This window comes from Ahaetulla prasina, chromosome 2, assembly GCF_028640845.1.
Source record: "Ahaetulla prasina isolate Xishuangbanna chromosome 2, ASM2864084v1, whole genome shotgun sequence".
Lineage (NCBI taxonomy): Eukaryota > Metazoa > Chordata > Lepidosauria > Squamata > Colubridae > Ahaetulla > Ahaetulla prasina.
In genome coordinates this window covers 188,242,798-188,262,502 of record NC_080540.1, presented here as the reverse complement: position 1 = coordinate 188,262,502, position 19,705 = coordinate 188,242,798, and the positions used below count along the sequence as shown (strand labels likewise).

Here is a 19,705-nt window from a genome sequence, read left to right as displayed (position 1 = left end):
AAAGTTCCTGCATAATTTTTCTTGTTGGGAATTATTACGGATTGTACAGTAATTGAGACTAAATTGATTTTAAATCTAATAACTGCAGCAAGATTACTAATAGGACAATATTGGAAGAAAAAAGAAGTACCAACAATAGAAGAATGGATATTGAAAGTTGCCAATTTGGCTGAGATGGCGAAGATATCAGCCTTTTTGAAAGACAATACGCAAGAAAGATACTTAAAGGAATGGAAAAATGGATTGACTATATTCAACGTAGATATCAGACTAAGAGTTATCAGACTGTTTTGAATGATTATGATGTATTATTTTGATTGCTGTCGGGGAAGTTAGAATTGATGATTGTAGGGTATAATTAAGTTGGGACGAAAATTTTTTAGCATATGTTTGTTTTATTTTTAACTATACCTTGTGCTCGTTCCGGGAAGTCGGGGGGGGAGGGGGGTTGTGAAGGGAGGGGGGAGGAGGGGGGGAAAGGGGAAAAAAAATTTTGTAAAACTTTTTGAATAAAAAAAAAAAAAGAAAATATCGCATTGCTTAGACTACTGTGGGAAGCGACTGGAGGCGTGTTTGTTTAAACAGCTGCAGTACAACTTCAAAAAAGGAGTGGGAAGAACAAAGATTTAAATTGGAATGGCTTAAAGAAACATCTGAACTGGACATTATTTGGAAAGAAAAAAGAAAAAGAGAGACATTATATGGACTTGAATTTGAACTATATATAAGTTAAAATAATAAATTTAAAAATCCTTTCTGTTTAAATTGAGAATATGGAGAGTTGGGAGGATGAGTATGAGGAATTAAGGGAGTTACTTCAAATGGTGCGAGAGTCATTTAAGGGAAATAAAAAAGTGGAGGAGTGGTTAAAAAGTTTAAAAAAGGATGAAGAAATTATGAGGGAGAAGCAAGAGGAACAAGAATACAATGCTGAAAAGGAAATAATTGAAGATAAAAACATAGATGACTACACTGGGATTGACAGTGATAGAATAGAAATGGATAAGGGGAATTATATTTCAAAAAAGAAGAGAAAAGAAGGAAACAGGAAAAGATTGAGGGGGGAAATTAAAAGAGTGAAAAAAAATAGATGATTACACTGGGATTGACAGTGACAGACCAAGAATAGATAGGGGAAAGTATTTCTCAAAAAAGAACAGAAGAGGAGGAAATGGGGAATGATTGAGGGGGAAAATTAAAAGAGTAAAAAATTAGAGAAAGGAGGTGGAAAGGAAAATACAAGAAAGAGAAAAAGAAGAAGATAAGAGAATGGGAGAAAGGGAGAAAGGGAGGAAAATATTAAGAAATGGAATTTTGGAGAGACCAAAAGAAAATGGTTAAAAGGGAAAGAAAAATGAATAGCAGAAAAGAAATTAAAATAGTTGTAGAAATCTTATGTAAGAAGTAAATTAGAAGAAATATATAGATTATTGTGAAAGGGAAGTAAGAAAGGATGAAATGAAGTGTATGTAAGAAGCAAAAAAGAAGAAATATGCTGTTTAATGTAAAATGGAGAAGTAGATGAAATGTGAAAGATATAATGGGATATATGTTTAACTGTCTGAGGATTCATGGAATTGGAGAGAATTATAGTGGATGGTAAAGAAATATATTTTAAATATAGAAAAGAATATAGAAATTAATTGAAATCAAAATATAAATCTGTAAAAAAGGAAGAAGTATACTGTTTAAGAAAAATAGTGCAGCTGATGAAATGTGAAAGAAAGAATGGTTTATAGGTGAAAACAATTGAAAGTGAGATATAAAATGGAACAAAATTGAAATGTTAGTAAATGATGTACCCTAATGAAAGAGAAAAATGATTATTGAACTGGGAATAACAATTTAAAGAAAACAAGAGGTGAAAGGTTGTATTAATTAAAAAGCTAAGGTAAAAATGGAATAAGAGGAAAGACAATGTTAATAATTAATAGTTAATAATTAAAATGAGGGGAATTCTGAGAAATATATTTAATAAATGGGAAAATTGGGGTTGTCTGGACACCCATAGTTAAAAATATTGAAATGAATACAGCAATAGAGAGAGATAAGGAGGAGAGAGATGGAAGAAAGGGAGAAGGAGAGAGAGGGAAAGAAGAAAGGGAAGAGGAAAGGAAGAAAGGGAGGGGAAATAAAAGTAGGAGAGAAGGTCAGATAGGGAGGAAGAATGGAGGAGGGGGAGAAAGTAAGGGGAAGTAGAAAAGAAATAGTAGAGGAGAGAAGAAAATAGGAAGAATAAAAGAAGGGAGGGAGAGGAATGAGAAAGAGAAGAAAGACTGCTGTAAAACAAAAAAGATGAAATAGAAGAAAGACAACCCCAAACTTGTTTGAATATATCAGGATAAAAATTGAATTAGCTAAAATATAATAAAACAGAATATATGTATGTATGTATGTATGTATATGTATGTATCTAGGTTTTTGGTTATTCGGGTTTAATCCCGCGTAAAATTGGAAGTGTCTTGGCGACGTTTCGACGAAGTCTCATTCGTCATCTTCAGGCTTCAGCTTCGTGCTTCTGGGAGCAATGAACGAAGCACGAAGCACGAAGCTGAAGCCTGAAGATGACGAATGAGACTTCGTTGAAATGTCACCAAGACACTTCCAATTTTACGCAGGAGAAAACCCGAATAACCAAAAACCTACATACAAACACCCGCAAAAACCTCAGAAAACAAATATATATATATATATTAGTAAAAATGGAGAAATTAGAACTTGAGGGTGGAAGAAGATGTGGTTTATATAAATGCGTATGGAAATATGAAGACACGATTAAAATATGGAAAAAGAATATTTTGGCAGAAATTGTAACTAAGTAAAATGTATTTGGATATATTAAGTTGTATAAGCTATCATATGGCCAATACTCTGTTCATAATCTATGTGTGTGGAGGGGGGGATAAAAATCAATTAAAAATTGATTTAAAAAAAAAAGACCAGTAAGGAAAAAATTGAATACCACCACTATTTGGCATGATCTGTTTTTAACAAACCCAAGTATTGCTGGCTACTAGTTATAACTTTATTTGCTTCTAGTTGTTTGCAGATCTGTTTTTTTATTATCTTTTCCAGCATCTTCCTATGCTGCAACTGCTAAAAAGGCCAATGTAGGCTGCATCAACAAAGGGATAGCATCAAGGAAGGCTGTCAATATAATTTACTTGGACTTGGATTGATAAAATAGACCATAACTGTTGTGACCCAGGTTCCTGGACCTGGAGTCCTGGACTCGGATGATTCAGAAAGTGAGGGAGAAGACCTGGCAAGGCATGCTTCTCTTGGGCCCTCTCTCTCCCTGGCACCCACTCAAAGGGAGGAGGAAGGGCCGGCAAGGCTTGATTCTTCCGAGCCTTCTTCTGATTTGGCAATGCCCCAAGAACAGTTTTGGAGTGATGCAAGACTGCGCAGACGTGACCGGCGCGTGCAGCAGAGGAAGCGTTGGGACAAAGCCAAGGAATGATGGTCATGCAGTGACATCTGCAGAGACTATAAATAGGAGGCGGGACTTCCTGGTTTTTTTTCTTGGAAAAAGAAATGAATTTGCGCGGGCAAACTGTATCAATGGAGGGAAGAATATATTCGTGAGTAATTCTGGCCTTATCTATAATTTCCTCATTATCTCCAGAGACTTGGCAGGCCCGTGGGTAGACGTGGCCAGGACATTTATCTATGTAATTAAATTAGAAGAGAAGGCCTTTGACTGACTCTTTGTTGGGAGTATTGGGGGAGGGAAACAGAACAATAACCTACTACTAGATAAAGTAGAAAAATGTGAGTTAGACAGCACCACCACCAGATGGATTCGTAACTGGCTGACCAACAGCACTCAACATGTAGTCCTCAATGGAACTACATCCACATGGAGGGAAGTATGTAGTGGAGTACCCCAAAGCTCTGTTTTAGTCCCAGTACTCTTCAACATCTTCATCAATGACTTGGACAAGGGGATAGATGGGGAACTCATCAAATCTGCAGATGACACCAAGCTGGCAGGAATAGCCAACACTCCAGAAGATAGGCTCAAGATACAGAAGGATCTTGACAGACTTGAACATTGGGCGCTATCTACAAAATGAAATTCAACAGTGAAAAAAGTAAGGTTCTACATTTAGACAAAAAACCCAAAATGCACAGATACCGTATATGTGATACCTTGCTCAATAGTAGTAACTGTGAAGGGATCTTGGAATCCTAGTCGACAACCATTTAGATATGAGCCAGCAATGTGCAGCAGCTGCCAAAAAAGCCAACACAGTTCTGGGCTGCATAAACAGAGGGATAGAATCAAGAACATGTGAAGTGTTACTATCACTTTATAATGCCTTGGTAAGGCCACACTTGGAATTTTGCATTCAGTTTTGACCACCACGATGTAAAAAAGATGTTGAGACTCTAGAAAGAGTGCAGAGAAGAGCAACAAAGATGATTAGGGGACTGGAGGTTAAAACATATGAAGAACGGTTGCAGGAACTCGGTATGTCTAGTTTAATGAAAAGAAGGACTAGATATGATAGCAGTGTTCCAATATCTCAGGGGTTGCCACAAAGAAGAGAGAGTCAAACTATTCTCCAAAGCACCTGAGGGTACAACAAGAAGCAATGGGTGGAAACTGATCAAGGAAAGAAGCAACTTAGAAATTTCCTGACAGTTAGAACAATTAATCAGTGGAATAATCAGCCTGCAGAAGTTGTGAATGCTCCAACACTGGAAATTTTTAAGAAAATATTGGATAACCATTTGTCTGAAATGGTGTAGGATTTCCTGCCTGGGCAGGGGGTTGGACTAGAAGATCTCCAAGACCTTCCAACTCTGTTATTATTTTTATTATAAGGTCAGAATGTTTTATACTGGACTAGTTAGGCTGATTGCTCTGTAGTTTCCTGGGTCTGGAGTTTTTGTTTGTTTGTTTGTTTGTTTGTTTGTTTGTTTGTTTTTGAAGATGGGAACTACAGCAGTTCTTTTCCAATCCTCTGGTAGTTCCCCAGTGCTACAAGATTTTTTTAAAGATATGATACAATGGTTCTAAGATAACATCTGCTCCTTTAATGGATCAGCTTGCCTTAAGAAATTGTAGGTGCTTCAACATTGGACGTTTTTTAGAAAAGACTGGACAGTCACCTGTCTGAAATGGTCTCCTGCTTGAATAGGGGGTTGTTCTAGAAGACTTCCAAAACCCCTTCCAGCTCTGTTCTGATTGATTGATTGATTGATTGATTGATTGATTGATTGATTGATTCAGATGGAAATTTTTAAGACACCTTTTATTTCTAGTCAATTTATGCATGGACCACATAGCTAAAGGTTCAAAGCCCAGGGAATCTCCCAATCACTTCCCCTTTGATTTGTCCTACATGAAAACTTTAAGACAGCATGACTCTCTGGCCTAGTAACTCAAGCATGAATAGAGCATTAGTGAGGGCAATACAAAATTTCTGATACCTCAGAGCCTGCAGCAAAGCATTTTAATATGGCTGTGAGTGAGTGGAATCTACTGGACAGTGAGCAAATAGCAAAAACATATTGTGGCCTTTGCATCACAAGTTTCATCCCTCTTATTTGTGCATGTATGCAAAAGACCGAGTTTGTGTCATAGTGCAATGCTGCTTTCATCATTTTTATGAAAGCCTCCAATCCCACAGTTGCAGCATTATTTACTCTGACTCCATAGAATAAAAAATTAAATAAGAAGTCAACAAAAAATCCCTCATGGGACTTTGATAAAGCCATGTTTGGTTACTTGCTGGAATTATCATTTTCTTTTCTGTTGTCCCATTAATGTATTTTTTTTTTCATTCTGAGATTGTTTTGGAACAGAAAGTATAATACTCAGTCTTTGCTTGTAATTTCTTTCATTCTGAAGTTGTTTCTCTTATATTTTTGTTTTCTCATACCTAAATGACTAAAGACTAGAGACCGACAATTACTTTTTCATAGATATGTAAGGCTAGATCTAGAAAGCAGGCAATGGCAGACATTTCTGAAAATCCTTGCCAAGTAAACTATAGGGACTTATCCAGGCAGTCTTCAAGAATCAGGCACAATAGAACAGAAAAAAGGCTAAATATTACAGTGCAAAATCATCTTGCTAGTATTGTGCCATCCATATACTTAGAAAATTGCCTCTTAAGCTTTTATATATACATATAGTTGTGGCAGTGCCATTCCATTAAATAATAGTAACATCATTCTTGACTGGACAATTATTTCCATCCACAGATTCTGCTTGTTTTGTTTGTTTTCAGGTTTTGTTTGTTTTGAGATAAAATAGGCCTGTACTTCTGTGGTACTGTTCTGAAACCAGCAATGGAGTAATTCACACCTGGATAAGATTAGGAATAAGGATACATCCATAGCATAGACCAGGAATGTCAAACTGGATTTATTCGAGGGGCAGCTCAGCATTGTAATTCTCCTCCATGGGCCAGTGGGGTTGGGGGTTGGGACGGACACCTCCTGCAGCACCCTGCTGGCCAAAAGTGGGTACGGGGGGCATGCAGGGGGGGCATGCCCCATTTTTGGCCTGGACAGCCTCCTGCAGCACTTTGCCAGCCAAAAACGGGCCACGCAGAGGCCACGCTGGAGGCCGGGGAGGCCAGGCCTCGTGGAAGCCTCACTGTCTGTTTTTGGCTGGGAGAGTGCTGCAGGAGGCCATGGAGGCCAAAAATGGGGTGCAGGGGGGGGGCACACAGCCCCCTGTGACCAATTTTTGCCAGCAGAAGCCCCATGGGCTGGTCCTTTGATATCTCCAGGCCAGCCCCATGGGCCAGATTTTAGCACCCCATCAGCCACATCAAGGCCACAGGCCTTGAGTTTGACACCCCTGCAGTGAATTATTTTCTGGACTAAATTTTATGGCTCAGTAATGTTCATAATTGTGAGAGGGTTTGAGGGGTCCTAGTGGACCATCACTTATGTATGTGCCACCAATATGCTGTAGCTGCCAAAAAGGCCAATGTAGCCCTAGGCTGCATTAACAAAGGGATAGCATCAAGATCACAGTGTTCTATAATGTACTAGCATGGCCACACTTGGAATACTGTGTCCAGTTCTGGTTGCCACAATACAAAATAGATGCTGTGACCATAAAATGAATGCAGAAAAGAGCAACAAAGATGATCTGGAGGCTAAACTGTATAATGAATAGTTAAGAGAATTAGACATGTCCATTATGTATGCATGTGCTTGCCTTCAGAAGTTGTGGTACTTGGGGGGGGGCAGCTGTCAGGGAGAGCAGGTGTGCAAAGCAGCTTCTCCGGCAATGCAGGCTGTTTCTGCAGTCGCTACAAACCACTCGGCTGACTCTTAGGGGTCCGAGGTTTCCTGGAGGGAAACTGGAAATGGAGGTAGCCTGCTGAGGAGTTCTGATGGCGGTCAGGGCTGAATCCAGCAGGGAAAGCCTCGGAGAAACCGGGTGGAGAAGGAGACGGCCCAACATGGTTGCTGTGAAGACCTGACAGGCAGACGAAGATCAGCGGTGATTTAGCGAGACAGAGGTGTGGCTAATGCTGGGAGAAGCAATCCCAACAACTCCGTGTGAGTGTTCTGGAGCAAACACCTCTCCAGATTCCAGGGCAGTAGTAAAGAGAAAAGAAGCCTCAAGAGGAAGGAGGAGAAGATTTCTCTCTGGGTGGAATAGTGGCAAAGAGAGACGTACAAGCAAAGAAAGGGCAGTCCGCAGAACTGTGGACTAATTTGGCTGGAAAAAGAAAAGGAGTAGAGGAGGTTCTCTTTTGTGCAAAATAATCTTGAACATAAAAAATCTGGACAAAAGGGACTTCCTGTTGCTCTGTTGGTCATTGAGGACGGTCTTTTTAGACCGCCAGATTGTGTAGAGCCACTAAGACAGCAAAAATCAGCTGTCTAGCAGCTTGGAAACCTTTCCCTCGGGTGAAGAGGGAAAGGTGAGCGATTGGGTGGAGGTAGAACTCCCCCAAAAGCACCAGGAATGATCCTGGAGGCTTGAAGGGGAGAGCTCCCTTGGGAACCCGAAGAGCTCCAGATCCAGGATGCCTCTGTCTTTTTTGGCAGAGTAAAATGCTGCGACCACATCTGCAATCAATATTGAGTTTAAATGGATTTTTTACTTAACCAGACAGAGCAATGTCAGGAGGCAAGGTAGATGTAAGTACTAGACCTCAACCCTGTTTGTGGATTCTATTTGAGAAGAAAGGAAATGGCATCTGAGTATAATGGGCATGAAAGTGAAAGTCAAAGAGGTGTTTATTAACACTGTTACAGTTTACAGATTTTGTTTAAACTTGCTGGATTTATGCTTATATGAAGAAACTATAAAATGAAAGCTGGAAGGATTATACAACTGACCTAATTTATCTTAAATACTGTGTTAATGGAAAGACTTTGACTTTGTTTCAAATTATAAAATTAAAGTAAGATGGCTTCTGTACAAATACAGCCTGCTGTTTTCAAGGAAGTTGGAGCACCGTTAGTTCAATTATATGAATTACAAGAGGGGCTGAAGAAATTTCTGAAGGCTCAAATTTCTGTTCAGGATAAAAAAATTAAGGAAATTGAGGAGAAAATATTGAAAATTAAAGACTTTGTTGCAACTGAGGATGAAGAGATAAGAGAAGAAGTGCTGGCAGCATTTAAGACTCTGGTTGAATACACAAAACAATTGGGTGAAAAAGTGGAAGAGATGGATCAAGTTAATTTGAACTTAAAAAGCAAATTAGAGGAGTTTCAGACCAAGGCAGAGAATATAAAGCAGTTGGAAGATAGAGTTGAAGAAATTAATCAAGTTAATTTGGACTTAAAAAATAAAATAGAGGTACTCCAGATCAAGGCAGAGAGAGCAGAAGAAGAGCAGGTATTATTGCAATACAGAGTTATGGAATTTGCATTGAGAGTAAGAGGTTTGAAAGAAGATAAACGAGAGGACTTAAAAAAGATTTTTGCAGAGGCTTTTGCACAGCTGATTGGACAGAAACCAATGGACTTTGAAATCCAAATTGAAAAAATTTACCGTGTTAATTCATGGGTTGCAAAGCAGAGACACTTGTAGTAATTTATTTTACATCTAGGAAGATTAGGAATGAAATTTCACAAGTTTCTTATAAAAATAAAATTCAAATATTGGGACAAGAGGTATTGGTATTGAAATTCCTCCTAAAATGTTAAGAAATAGAAAATAATATGCTTTTTTGGTGGATCAGCTTAGAAATCTCCAGATACAGTACAGATGGAATGTACCAGCTGGATTAACAGTAAACTATAAGGGAGGGAGATATTTTCTTAATACAGTTTTTAAAGCAAGAGATTTTTATACTAAAGTATTGAAGGTTGGAAGTTTGCCATTGTTAGAAGTTAAGATGAAAGGAGAGGTGGGAATGCTTAAAAAAGAGGAAAAGGAAGCAAAGCAAATACAACCTAAAATTGGGGCTGTAAATTTGGGAGAAGAAACACAGAAAGACATAGGGAAGGATCAAAGTATGATTGTAACTATTAAACGTAAACAGCAAGGAGTAAAGAAGTAATATTTTCAGATGAAAAGACTTTCCTTTCATGGGATAGGGTAAATTATAAGCGATATTTCTGAATATAAAAAGTAGAAAGAAGTTATGGATTGTATGATAAATTGTTTAGAAAGTTATGGTATGGGGAATATGGGGAAGAATATGAAGTAAATGTTAAATTCATATAAGGAAAGATGATGTTTATTATTATGTATGATGGATATATAATAATCATATATGGATTATAAGATATACTGAGGAATAATTTTTGATATTACAACATTGGAAGATGGGATATTGTTTATTACAGAAGATTGGACTTTAAATTTAATGGACTTAGATGAGAAGGTAGAAATATCACCATATTTGAAAGATTATTTTTGAAAGATATATATATAATGGAGATTGAAATAACAAAATACTAAATAGCTTTTAAATGAATAGAAGGTAATTGTATTAGTATTAATATTTTCCTTTTTCTTCTTTTTTTATGGAAAAGAGGAGTTGAGGTTCAAGAAGAGGGATGGGAGTTTATGTTAATTAGCATATTTTAGTTTATGATTGTTAGATACGATACCCTGTATTTACTTTGGGAAGTCGGGGAGGGAGGGGTGGGGGAAGGAGGGAGGGAGGAGGGAGGGGAAGGGTTAGGGTTGGGGGGAGGGGGGATGTATGGGGGGGAATCTTGTAAAACTTTTTCAATAAAAAAAATCTGGACAAAGGAAGTTATACAACTGAAGGGGGAAAGCGCTGATGAAACTCGAAAGGTGGACATTTTGAATGCTGAGTAATCTGTTGGAGATGAAGGAGACATCTGCTGGTTAAAGGGAAAGTGATACGAGAAGGGAAATTTGTAAATAAAAACCTGCCTGACTGTAAGAACTAACTTCAATATATTAAGACTGTGTGATCCTAAAAGACTAAAAGAATATACTTAATATCTGAATAGAATTATTCAAGAAGATCTATATACATAACATAACATAACATAACATAACAACAGAGTTGGAAGGGACCTTGGAGGCCTTCTAGTCCAACCCCCTGCCTAGGCAGGAAACCCTACACCATCTCAGTCAGATGGTTATCCAACATTTTCTTAAAAATTTCCAGTGTTGGAGCATTCACAACTTCTGCAGGCAAGTTGCTCCACTGATTAATTGTTCTAACCGTCAGGAAATTTCTCCTTAGTTCTAAATTGCTTCTCTCCTTGATTAGTTTCCACCCATTGCTTCTTGTTCTACCCTCAGGTGCTTTGGAGAACAGGCCGACTCCCTCTTCTTTGTGGCAACCCCTGAGATATTGGAACACAGCTATCATGTCTCCCCTAGTCCTTCTTTTTATTAAACTAGACATACCGAGTTCCTGCAACCGTTCTTCATATGTTTTAGCCTCCAGTCCTCTAATCATCTTTGTTGCTCTTCTCTGCACTCTTTCTAGAGTCTCAACATCTTTTTTACATCGTGGCGACCAAAACTGGATGCAATATTCCAAATGTGGCCTTACCAAGGCATTATAAAGTGGCACTAACACTTCACGTGATCTTGATTTTATCCCTCTGTTTATGCAGCCCAGAACTGTGTTGGCTTTTTTAGCAGCTGCTGCACACTGCTGGCTCATATCTAAATGGTTATCCACTAGGACTCCAAGATCCCTCTCACAGGTACTACTATTGAGCAAGGTACCACATATACGGTACCGGTGCATTTTTTATATATATATATATATACCTATATTTCTACATAAAGAATTTATATGATTAGGTGATTACATTTGGTTATTAATGGATTTGGATATGGAGTGTTGTAAGATATTGGTATTTATAATATTTACAAAGTAATTGTAGGACATAGAACCTGAAGCACGATAAGATAGCCATCGGTCCTTTTTAAGATTGTTTGATACTGATTCATATTTATTGTAGCTTATACCTTAGGATAAAGTATAAGAGATCCGCATTGTAGTTACTGTTAAGAAGCAATTGGGAAACAATGAAGCACGAAAGAGATAATTAGTGCTTCAGAGTAGTGGCAGAAAATCCAAGACTTATAAATAAGTGGGAGGATTGGTTCAAGACATTGCTAAAAATGACAAGTATTCCTAACTTATTCAAAGTTGGCACAGGAAGAAAACAAATATCCCATTCCTCATCACTTGAATCAAGCCCACTAGGCCAGAGATCAATAGAGGAAATGATGCAGAGAGAAAGAGCCAATTCGTTTAAAGAACTGCAATCAATGTTACAATCAATGCAGGATGTGATGTTAAGGAATCATGAAAACCTGAAAAAAGAAATTGGGGAAGCTAGAAGTGATACTGGAGAATTAAAGGAGAAAATGAAATCAATGGATGGGAGGTTTGAGGCCTTCCAGCAACAACTTATGAAGAACGAACAAAAATTATTAGAAATGGAAGAGAGGATGGGCAAGGAGAAGGAAAAAAGTTGACGAAATAAATGAGAGATTAATACAGGCCAATAAATACAGGCCAATAAAAATATTGTTATCCAGTTGAAGACTGAACGAGCAGCACATAACCTGCGCTTTCAAAATGTCAAAGAAGAAAAAAGTGAAGACTTGCCAGAAATGATGGCAGACTTATTAGCGAAAGTCCTAGGAATTGGGAAGGATGAAATGCTGAATGAAATGGATGAAATCTACAGAATCCATACTAATTACACAAGACACCACAACCTCCCCAAAAAAGTCCATATTAGATTCATTAAAAAATCATTGAGGGACGAGATACTCCCTAGAACTAGGGACAATCCACTAGAACATAGAGGGAGATGGTTAGTAGTATTAAAACAAGTGCCATGTAGGGTGCGAGAACTAAGGAGGTCGTACCAATTTTTGACATCTAAACTAATCATGCATAATATCAACTTCCGATGGCTGACGCCGACAGAATCATGGTATTGTGGAAAAAAGATACAGAATAGACACCATAGACAAAGCAGAGGAATTTTACAGCCAGAACTTCAGCAGTGAAGAACTAGAAGAAAGAGAAGTAAGAGTAGAAGGTGATACTAGAATACAAAATACGGAAGTGAGGGAGCCACTAAATAGGAAGAAGGAAAATGGAAGAGGAGAAAGAACAGATGACAATAATTATGACGAAAGCAGACCCAAAGAGATTAGATCAACAAGGGCTACAAGACCTAAATATAAGTAGACACGTGCAAGAAGAAATATTGGCTATATCTTTAAATGTGAATGAATTAAACACCCCACCCCAAAAGGAAAATAATTTTTTAGCAGATTCTGTAAGATGATATTGGATATAATAATTTTGCAAGAGGTATAAAGAAACAGCACCAAAATATATTAGTTTAGCCCAAGTTAGGAAAGATGTTTGCAGCACTATCACATCAGAAGAAAGGGGGAGTAGCAATGTATTTTAAAGAGGAAATTCGGACAAGATAAATTTCTGAGGATGATGAAGGCAGGATATTGATAGTAGAAGCAATTTTGAACTATAAGAAAGTAGCCTTAGTGGGAATCTATGCCCCAAATGAAAAACAAAATCAGTTTTACAAGAGGTTATACACCATTATTGGAAAGATGGAATATGACAACATTTGCATCTTGGGGGACTTTAACGCAATAGTGGATAAACATCTGGACTATAAAAGCAATAAGGAAAGGAAAGGAACTAAGAAAACATTGACCAATAACTTTTTCAAAATGGCACAGGAAATGAACATTTTGGATAGTTGGAATAGCCCATTCTTCCTCCCTATCTAACCTTCTCTCCTACTCTTATTTCCCCTACGTTTCTTCCTCTTCTCTTCCCTTTCTTCTTTTCCTCTCTCTCCTTCTCCCTTTCTTCCACCTCTCTCCTCCTTATCTCTTTCTATTGCTGTATTCATTTCAATATTTTTAACTATGTTGTCCAGACAACCCCGATTTTCCCATTTATTAAATATATTTCTCAGAATTCCCCTCATTTTAATTATTAACTATTAATTAACCTTCTCTCCTACTCTTATTTCCCTTACCTTTCTTCCTCTCCTCTTTCCTTTCTTCTTTTCCTCTCTCTCCTTCTCCCTTTATTCCATCTCTCTCCTCCTTCTTAAACTATTGTTATATTCATTTTCATTTCAATATTTTTCACAACCCTGATTTTCCCATTTATTGAGTATATTTCTCAGAATTCCCCTCATATGTTTTAATTATTAACATTTTTCAACTTGAGGGTGAAAGAAGATGTGGTTTATATAAATGAGCATAGAAATATTAAGACATGATTAAAATATGGAAAAAGAATATTTTGGCAGAAATTGTAGTTAAGTAAAATGTATTTGGATATGTTAAGTTGTATAAGATATGATATGGCCAATATGTGGGTGTGGGTATGGGGGAGAATCAATAAAAAATGATTTTTTTAAAAAAGAAAGAGATTTACAAAACAAACCCAAAAGAAGAAATTTGAAGTAACAAATTGCCATAATTAAACAGAATTTGAACATGATCGAGAAGGAGGATTTGGCACAACGACTAAAATACTCAAAACAAAATTTCTTCGAAAATGCAAACAAACCAGGATGTTGACTAGCTTATAAATTGAAGAAGCAAAAAAATAAAAGTGCATTAGTAAATTATGCAATAAACAGGGGCAGATAATATATCATAACAAAGGGAAAAGAGACATAATTCATGAGTTCTATAACGAATTATATGCAGAAGAGGGAGGTACTCTTGAAGAAAAAAGCATTCAATGTCTCCAAAAAGCCGACTTACCTAAAGTGTCAGAAGAGATAAGACTTATGCTGAACAAAGACGTAACACCTCTAGAATTAACAGTGGCAATTAAAAGACAGAAAAATAACAAAACTGCAGGCCCGGATGGATTGCCTTCGGAAATATGCAAAAACCTTCAAGATCCACTAAATTCCACCTAATTAGAAGTATTCTAGAAAGAGTGCAGAGAAGAGCAACAAAGATGATTAGGGGACTGGAGGCTAAAACATATGAAGAACGGTTGCAGGAACTCGGTATGTCTAGTTTAATGAAAAGAAGGACTAGAGGAGACATGATAGCAGTGTTCCAATATCTCAGGGGTTGCCACAAAGAAAAGAGAGTCAAACTATTCTCCAAAGCACCTGAGGGTAGAACAAGAAGCAATGGGTGGAAACTAATCAAGGAGAGAAGCAACTTAGAACTAAGGAGAACTTTCCTGACAGTTAGAACAATTAATCAGTGGAACAAGTTGCCTGCAGAAGTTGTGAATGCTCCAACACTGGAAAAATTTAAGAAAATGTTGGATAACCATTTGACTGAAATGGTGTAGGGTTTCCTGCCTGGGTAGGGGGTTGGACTAGAAGACCTCCAAGGTCCTTTCAAACTCTGTTGTTGTTGTTGTTGTTGTTGTTGTTGTTGTTGTTGTTGTTGTTGTTATTATTATTATTATTATTATTATTATTATTATTATTATTAAATGCAGTTCTTAGAGATGCAAAAATACCAGCCTCATGGGAGGAAGCAATTATCACCTTAATTCCAAAGAACAATTCAGATTTGACACTTGTTAGGAATTACAGATCCATATCTTTGTTAAATTCGGACTATAAGATGTTTATGGCCATCATGGCCAAAAGGTTAAAAAGATTCCTAGAGGATTTTATTCATAGTTATCAGAATGGTTTTCTGCTGAGGAGGCAGAAAAAGAATAACATCAGAATTGTACTAAATGTATTGGAATACTATGAGACCCATAATGAAAAGAAATTGGCCTTAATGTTCGTTGATGCGCAAAAGGCCTTCGACAACGTTAAATGAGACTTTATGTCAAATCAATTAAAACTAATGGAATTTGGGGAGAATTTCATAAACATGTTCAACGCAATCTACTCTACCCAAAAGCCAAAGTAGTCATTAATGATGAAACTACACAATGTTTCAAAATTCAGAAAGGAACTAGGCAGGGATGCCCATTATCACCGTTATTGCTCGTCCTATCCCTAGAAGTACTCACTAGAATTATCCGAAAAGATGAACAAATAAAAGGAAATAAAAAAGGAAACTTTCAAGGTGCAAGTATTTGCTGATGACCTTGTGTTCATTCTAGAAGACCCTTTACAATCGGGTGAGAGGTTAATGGAAGTATTGGGTGAATATGGGGAAGTTGCAAGCTCGAGGGTGAACAAGGAAAAAAACAAAATTTTAGTTAAGAATATGAGTAAAATGGAAGAAAAAGAATTGGCTGAAAAAATTAAAATGCAGATAATAAAGAAAGTGAGATACTTAGGTATCCATTTTACATCAAGATGTGCTACACTAAAGAAGGACAATTACAATAAATTAGTGGACCAAATTAAGATAGATTTGGATAGGTGGAAAAACCTGCAACTTTCCTTCATGGGGAGAATTGCAACACTCAAAATGACTATACTGCTAAAGATACTCTTTCTATTTCAAATCATACCAATAAGATTAAAGAAGGGTTTTTTTTTAGAAATTTAAATAAAATAATAACTAAATATGTTTGGCAAGGGAAAAAACCCAGAATTAAATTGAAACTATTACAAGACTCAAAAGAAAGAGGTGGATTTGGACTCCCTGACTGGGAAAAATACTACCAGGCAGCAGCACTCACGTGGATCAGGCAGTGGATTAATTTAAAAAACAGGAGGCTGCTAGCACTGGAAGGACATGACATGGCACGCGATCCTTTGGGATGGGAAACATAAAGCACACCAATACTTCCAGAAATACCTCATCAGAAGAACTCTATTGGATGTTTGGATAAAAATTAAGCAACAAAATTGTATAGAAATTCCCAACTGGCTGTCGACCCTGGAGATGTTTGTACATCCAAATTTTATGAAATTAGGAAGAGTTATTACGTACAAAGACATATTGAATGAAAAAGGAGAGCTGAGGTCTAGACAGGACTTACAAGAAGAAGGGATAGAACTAGAATGGTGGCATATCTCCAGGTCTAATCATGATACATGAGAGATAAAAATGAATGTGGCATAAGGACCAAATCTATAGAATTGGATGAAGTCTTACAAGGAGCAGATGTGCAGATGATTAAAAAATTATATAAATATTTACTGGATTACGACATGATAGAAGAGCAAGTGAAAGAGATCATGCTCACCTGGAGTAAAAATTTTGGTTATGGCATCAATCTAGATAGCTGGCAAAAACTATGGGAGAGGAACAGAAAGCTTACTCTAGCCACTGCATATAAAGAAAATCAATACAAGATGTTCTACAGATGGCATCTCCCACCCACAAAACTGGCCAAGATGTGCAAAAACTGCTCACCGAAATGTTGGAAATGCAAAGCAACACTAGGCACTTATTATCATATATGGTGGGGATGCCCAAAAGCCAAGGACTTTTCGCTGCAAATAAAGCAGTGGCTAGAAGAGATGTTAAACCAGATGATAGACATGATGACAGAACTCTTCCTTTTGGGTATAGTAAGGGATAACCTTCGCACAAAATTGGAAATGCAGAGAGAACCCACAGGAGGAAGAAATATTGACTTGTGCAGAAATGGACAGGTTAACAATGGAGCTCAAAGGCAAAGATGAATCAGAATTCTACGTAACCTGGAATACATTTTATAAATGGCTAGAGAAAAGGAGGAATGTAGGGATAGAGAATTAGAAACAAAGTGAAGAACAGGGGAGAAAAATAAATAAAATAATATAAGAAATATTAGATAGGAGTAAACAGGATTTAAATAGATACGAAGGGAATATGTATGTAATTGGAGTGTGATTGAACGTACAAAAAGTATATAAGGAATATGCATGATGTTATATTGTAATCTACACAAAGAAAAAGTGTTAGAAAAGTTTGTACCAGACAAGTCGCACTCTGTCTAATGTTTTTAAATTGTATATTTAATAAAATTTATAAAAAAAACTTTCAATTATTACAAAATTATATTAGCTTTGAGATTATGAGAAATCACAATCAACATTAAATCAATCTTTAAAATAAAAAAAGAAGTTGTGGTACTCCATCACTGGAGGTTTTCAAGAAGAGACTGGACAGACATTTGTCTGAAATGGTCCCTTCCAACCTTATTTTTCTATGTTCTAGCCTATCAAGGAGAAGAACTAGGGGTGACATGATAGCTGCCTTCCAGTACTTGAGGGAATGTCACATAGAAGAAGGGATCGACTTATTCTCTGAAGCACCTGAGGGCAGGAGAAGAAACAATTGGTAGAAGATATTAAAGAGAGATCCAATCTGGAACTATGGAGAAATTTCCTGAGAGTGAGAATAATTAAACACTGGAACAGCTTGCCTCCCGGGGTTGTGGTGCTCCATTTCTAGAGGTTTTCAAAAAAAAGATTAGACAGCCATTTGTCTGGGATGGTATAAGGACTCCAACCTTGGGCAGGGGGTTGGACTAGAAGAGTCCAAGGTCCCTTTCAGCCCTATGATTCTGTGAAATGCCTCTGAAGGTGGAGGTCCACTTTGTCCTTATTATATTCAAAAGTATTTAATAGAAAGGGATACAGCCAGTGGTGTATTAACCATTAAGCACATGCTTAGGGCACCAGACCCAAAGGGGGGACCACAAAGTTGAGGGGAAAAAACGCAATAAAGATTTGTAAAAAAAAAATAGATAAAACAGCATGTACAAAAGGGAGGGCACCAAGATTTTTCAGTGCTTAGGGCACCAGTGAGCCCTAATCCACCACTGGATACAGCCTTTTTTCTGCAGAAATGATAGTTTAGTAACATGAACATGTATCAACTCACCAGCAGGTAAACTTGTGATTAATGTTAGAGTTTGATATATAATGGACAGCTATATAAATGTTGCAGAAGCCAATCTGGGTCAGTCACTGGGATCAGAGTTTTTTTCTGACCCAGATTGGATCCTGCAACATTATCCTGGGACATGTATATTTGCCTTCATTCGTGTATAAATGTTTTAAACAATAAAATAAAAGTAAAATTATAAAAGAATGGTAAATATTTTGCTTCTCATTTTTCCCATTGGAAATAGTATAGTATATAATTCAGTTGGCTGAGTTGAAATATGTTTGAAATAAAATCAGAAAACCAAAATAGTTTTATTAATAATAATAAAATAATATTTTGAATAAAAATGGATTATTTTAATCTGAAAAACTAATTTTCTCTAAAAGCTGAATACATTCGATAATATTATTTCTTTTTAGTAATTTCAAGCAACATTGTAATAAATTAAAATTTTTCTTTTATATAAAAATGCATTTGCTATTTAATCCTTCATAGTGTTCAATTTTGCAAAGTATGTGAATATTGTATATATTATAACTATAAATACACAAACATAAAAACTTTATATATGTATTTAATAAATTACTTAATTAAATGCATTTCATTCTGAATTTCTTGTGTCAAAATTTTGATAACACTCAATTATTAACCAATACTTTTGCCAAATGGCTATAGTTTAAGCAAAGTTTAAAAGAAACCCAAAGAAACAATTCATTTGTAAAGCAAAAGTGATAATTTTAATAATATGTAATGACTTTATCTTATCACATTTATTGATAAACAACACCTATGTAGAAGAGCTATGTAAGTTTTAAAACTAAAAAAAGTATTCTGGAGTCATATTAAGAAGCCTCAGTGTATTAATAAGAAAAAATAGTAAAAAATAATAAACATTTTGTTTAAACTCTAGAAAAACAAAACCTGAAAGGCTGTACAATAATTTTTATTCATGTGAAACATATTGCTTACCCTTGATCACGTGCCCTGATTCGACTGTGGGTCAAAATCTTGTCATAATGAGCAGTGGAAGATTCTGCTAGATGAAAAACTGGCATAAAACAAATAGTGACTGTAACAACCCAAAGGAAGTCCATGTTTCTGTCTCTGTTTCTTGAACGTCTGAGAAGAGAACTGGCAAAGACTCTAGAGAGCTCAAAGTTTATATCCAAGATGCAAGGCAGAGGGAGGAGGAAATATATCAACCTGAAACTTTGAACCACCCTCTGAGAAAGAGGAGCATCTGATGATTGTAACCACTTCTGTATGTATGTGAATTATAAAGCAATCTATTCATTTTGACAGCTCCCATAAAATTAATTAGAGTTTAAATTTAACTAGAGTTTATAATGCCGAAAATTTAAAGTTTTTGGATGGCCTCACAACTGACTGAATGTTTTTCCATACAGAGATACATAAAACTCCTGGATAAAGAACATGAGATACCAGTTTTTTTCTAACATAGTTCTCTATGGGATATGAGTCTTCATTCTG

General features: G+C 36.6%; 1 protein-coding gene across 4 annotated transcripts in view; it reads right to left on the bottom strand.

The window, feature by feature from the left end:
• The window catches only part of POSTN (periostin), a 96,333-nt gene extending 76,943 nt beyond the window's left edge, over window positions 1–19,390 (bottom strand). For 2 of the 4 annotated variants that reach the window (XM_058169279.1, XM_058169280.1), the window contains exon 1: window positions 19,184–19,390. In XM_058169279.1, coding sequence (XP_058025262.1) covers window positions 19,184–19,308 — 125 coding nt within the window. In that variant the 5' untranslated portion in view covers window positions 19,309–19,390. The remainder of the gene's footprint in view (window positions 1–19,183) is intronic. The other 2 variants (XM_058169278.1, XM_058169277.1) reach the window with 2 other exon arrangements.
• Window positions 19,391–19,705: the final 315 nt, after the last annotated feature.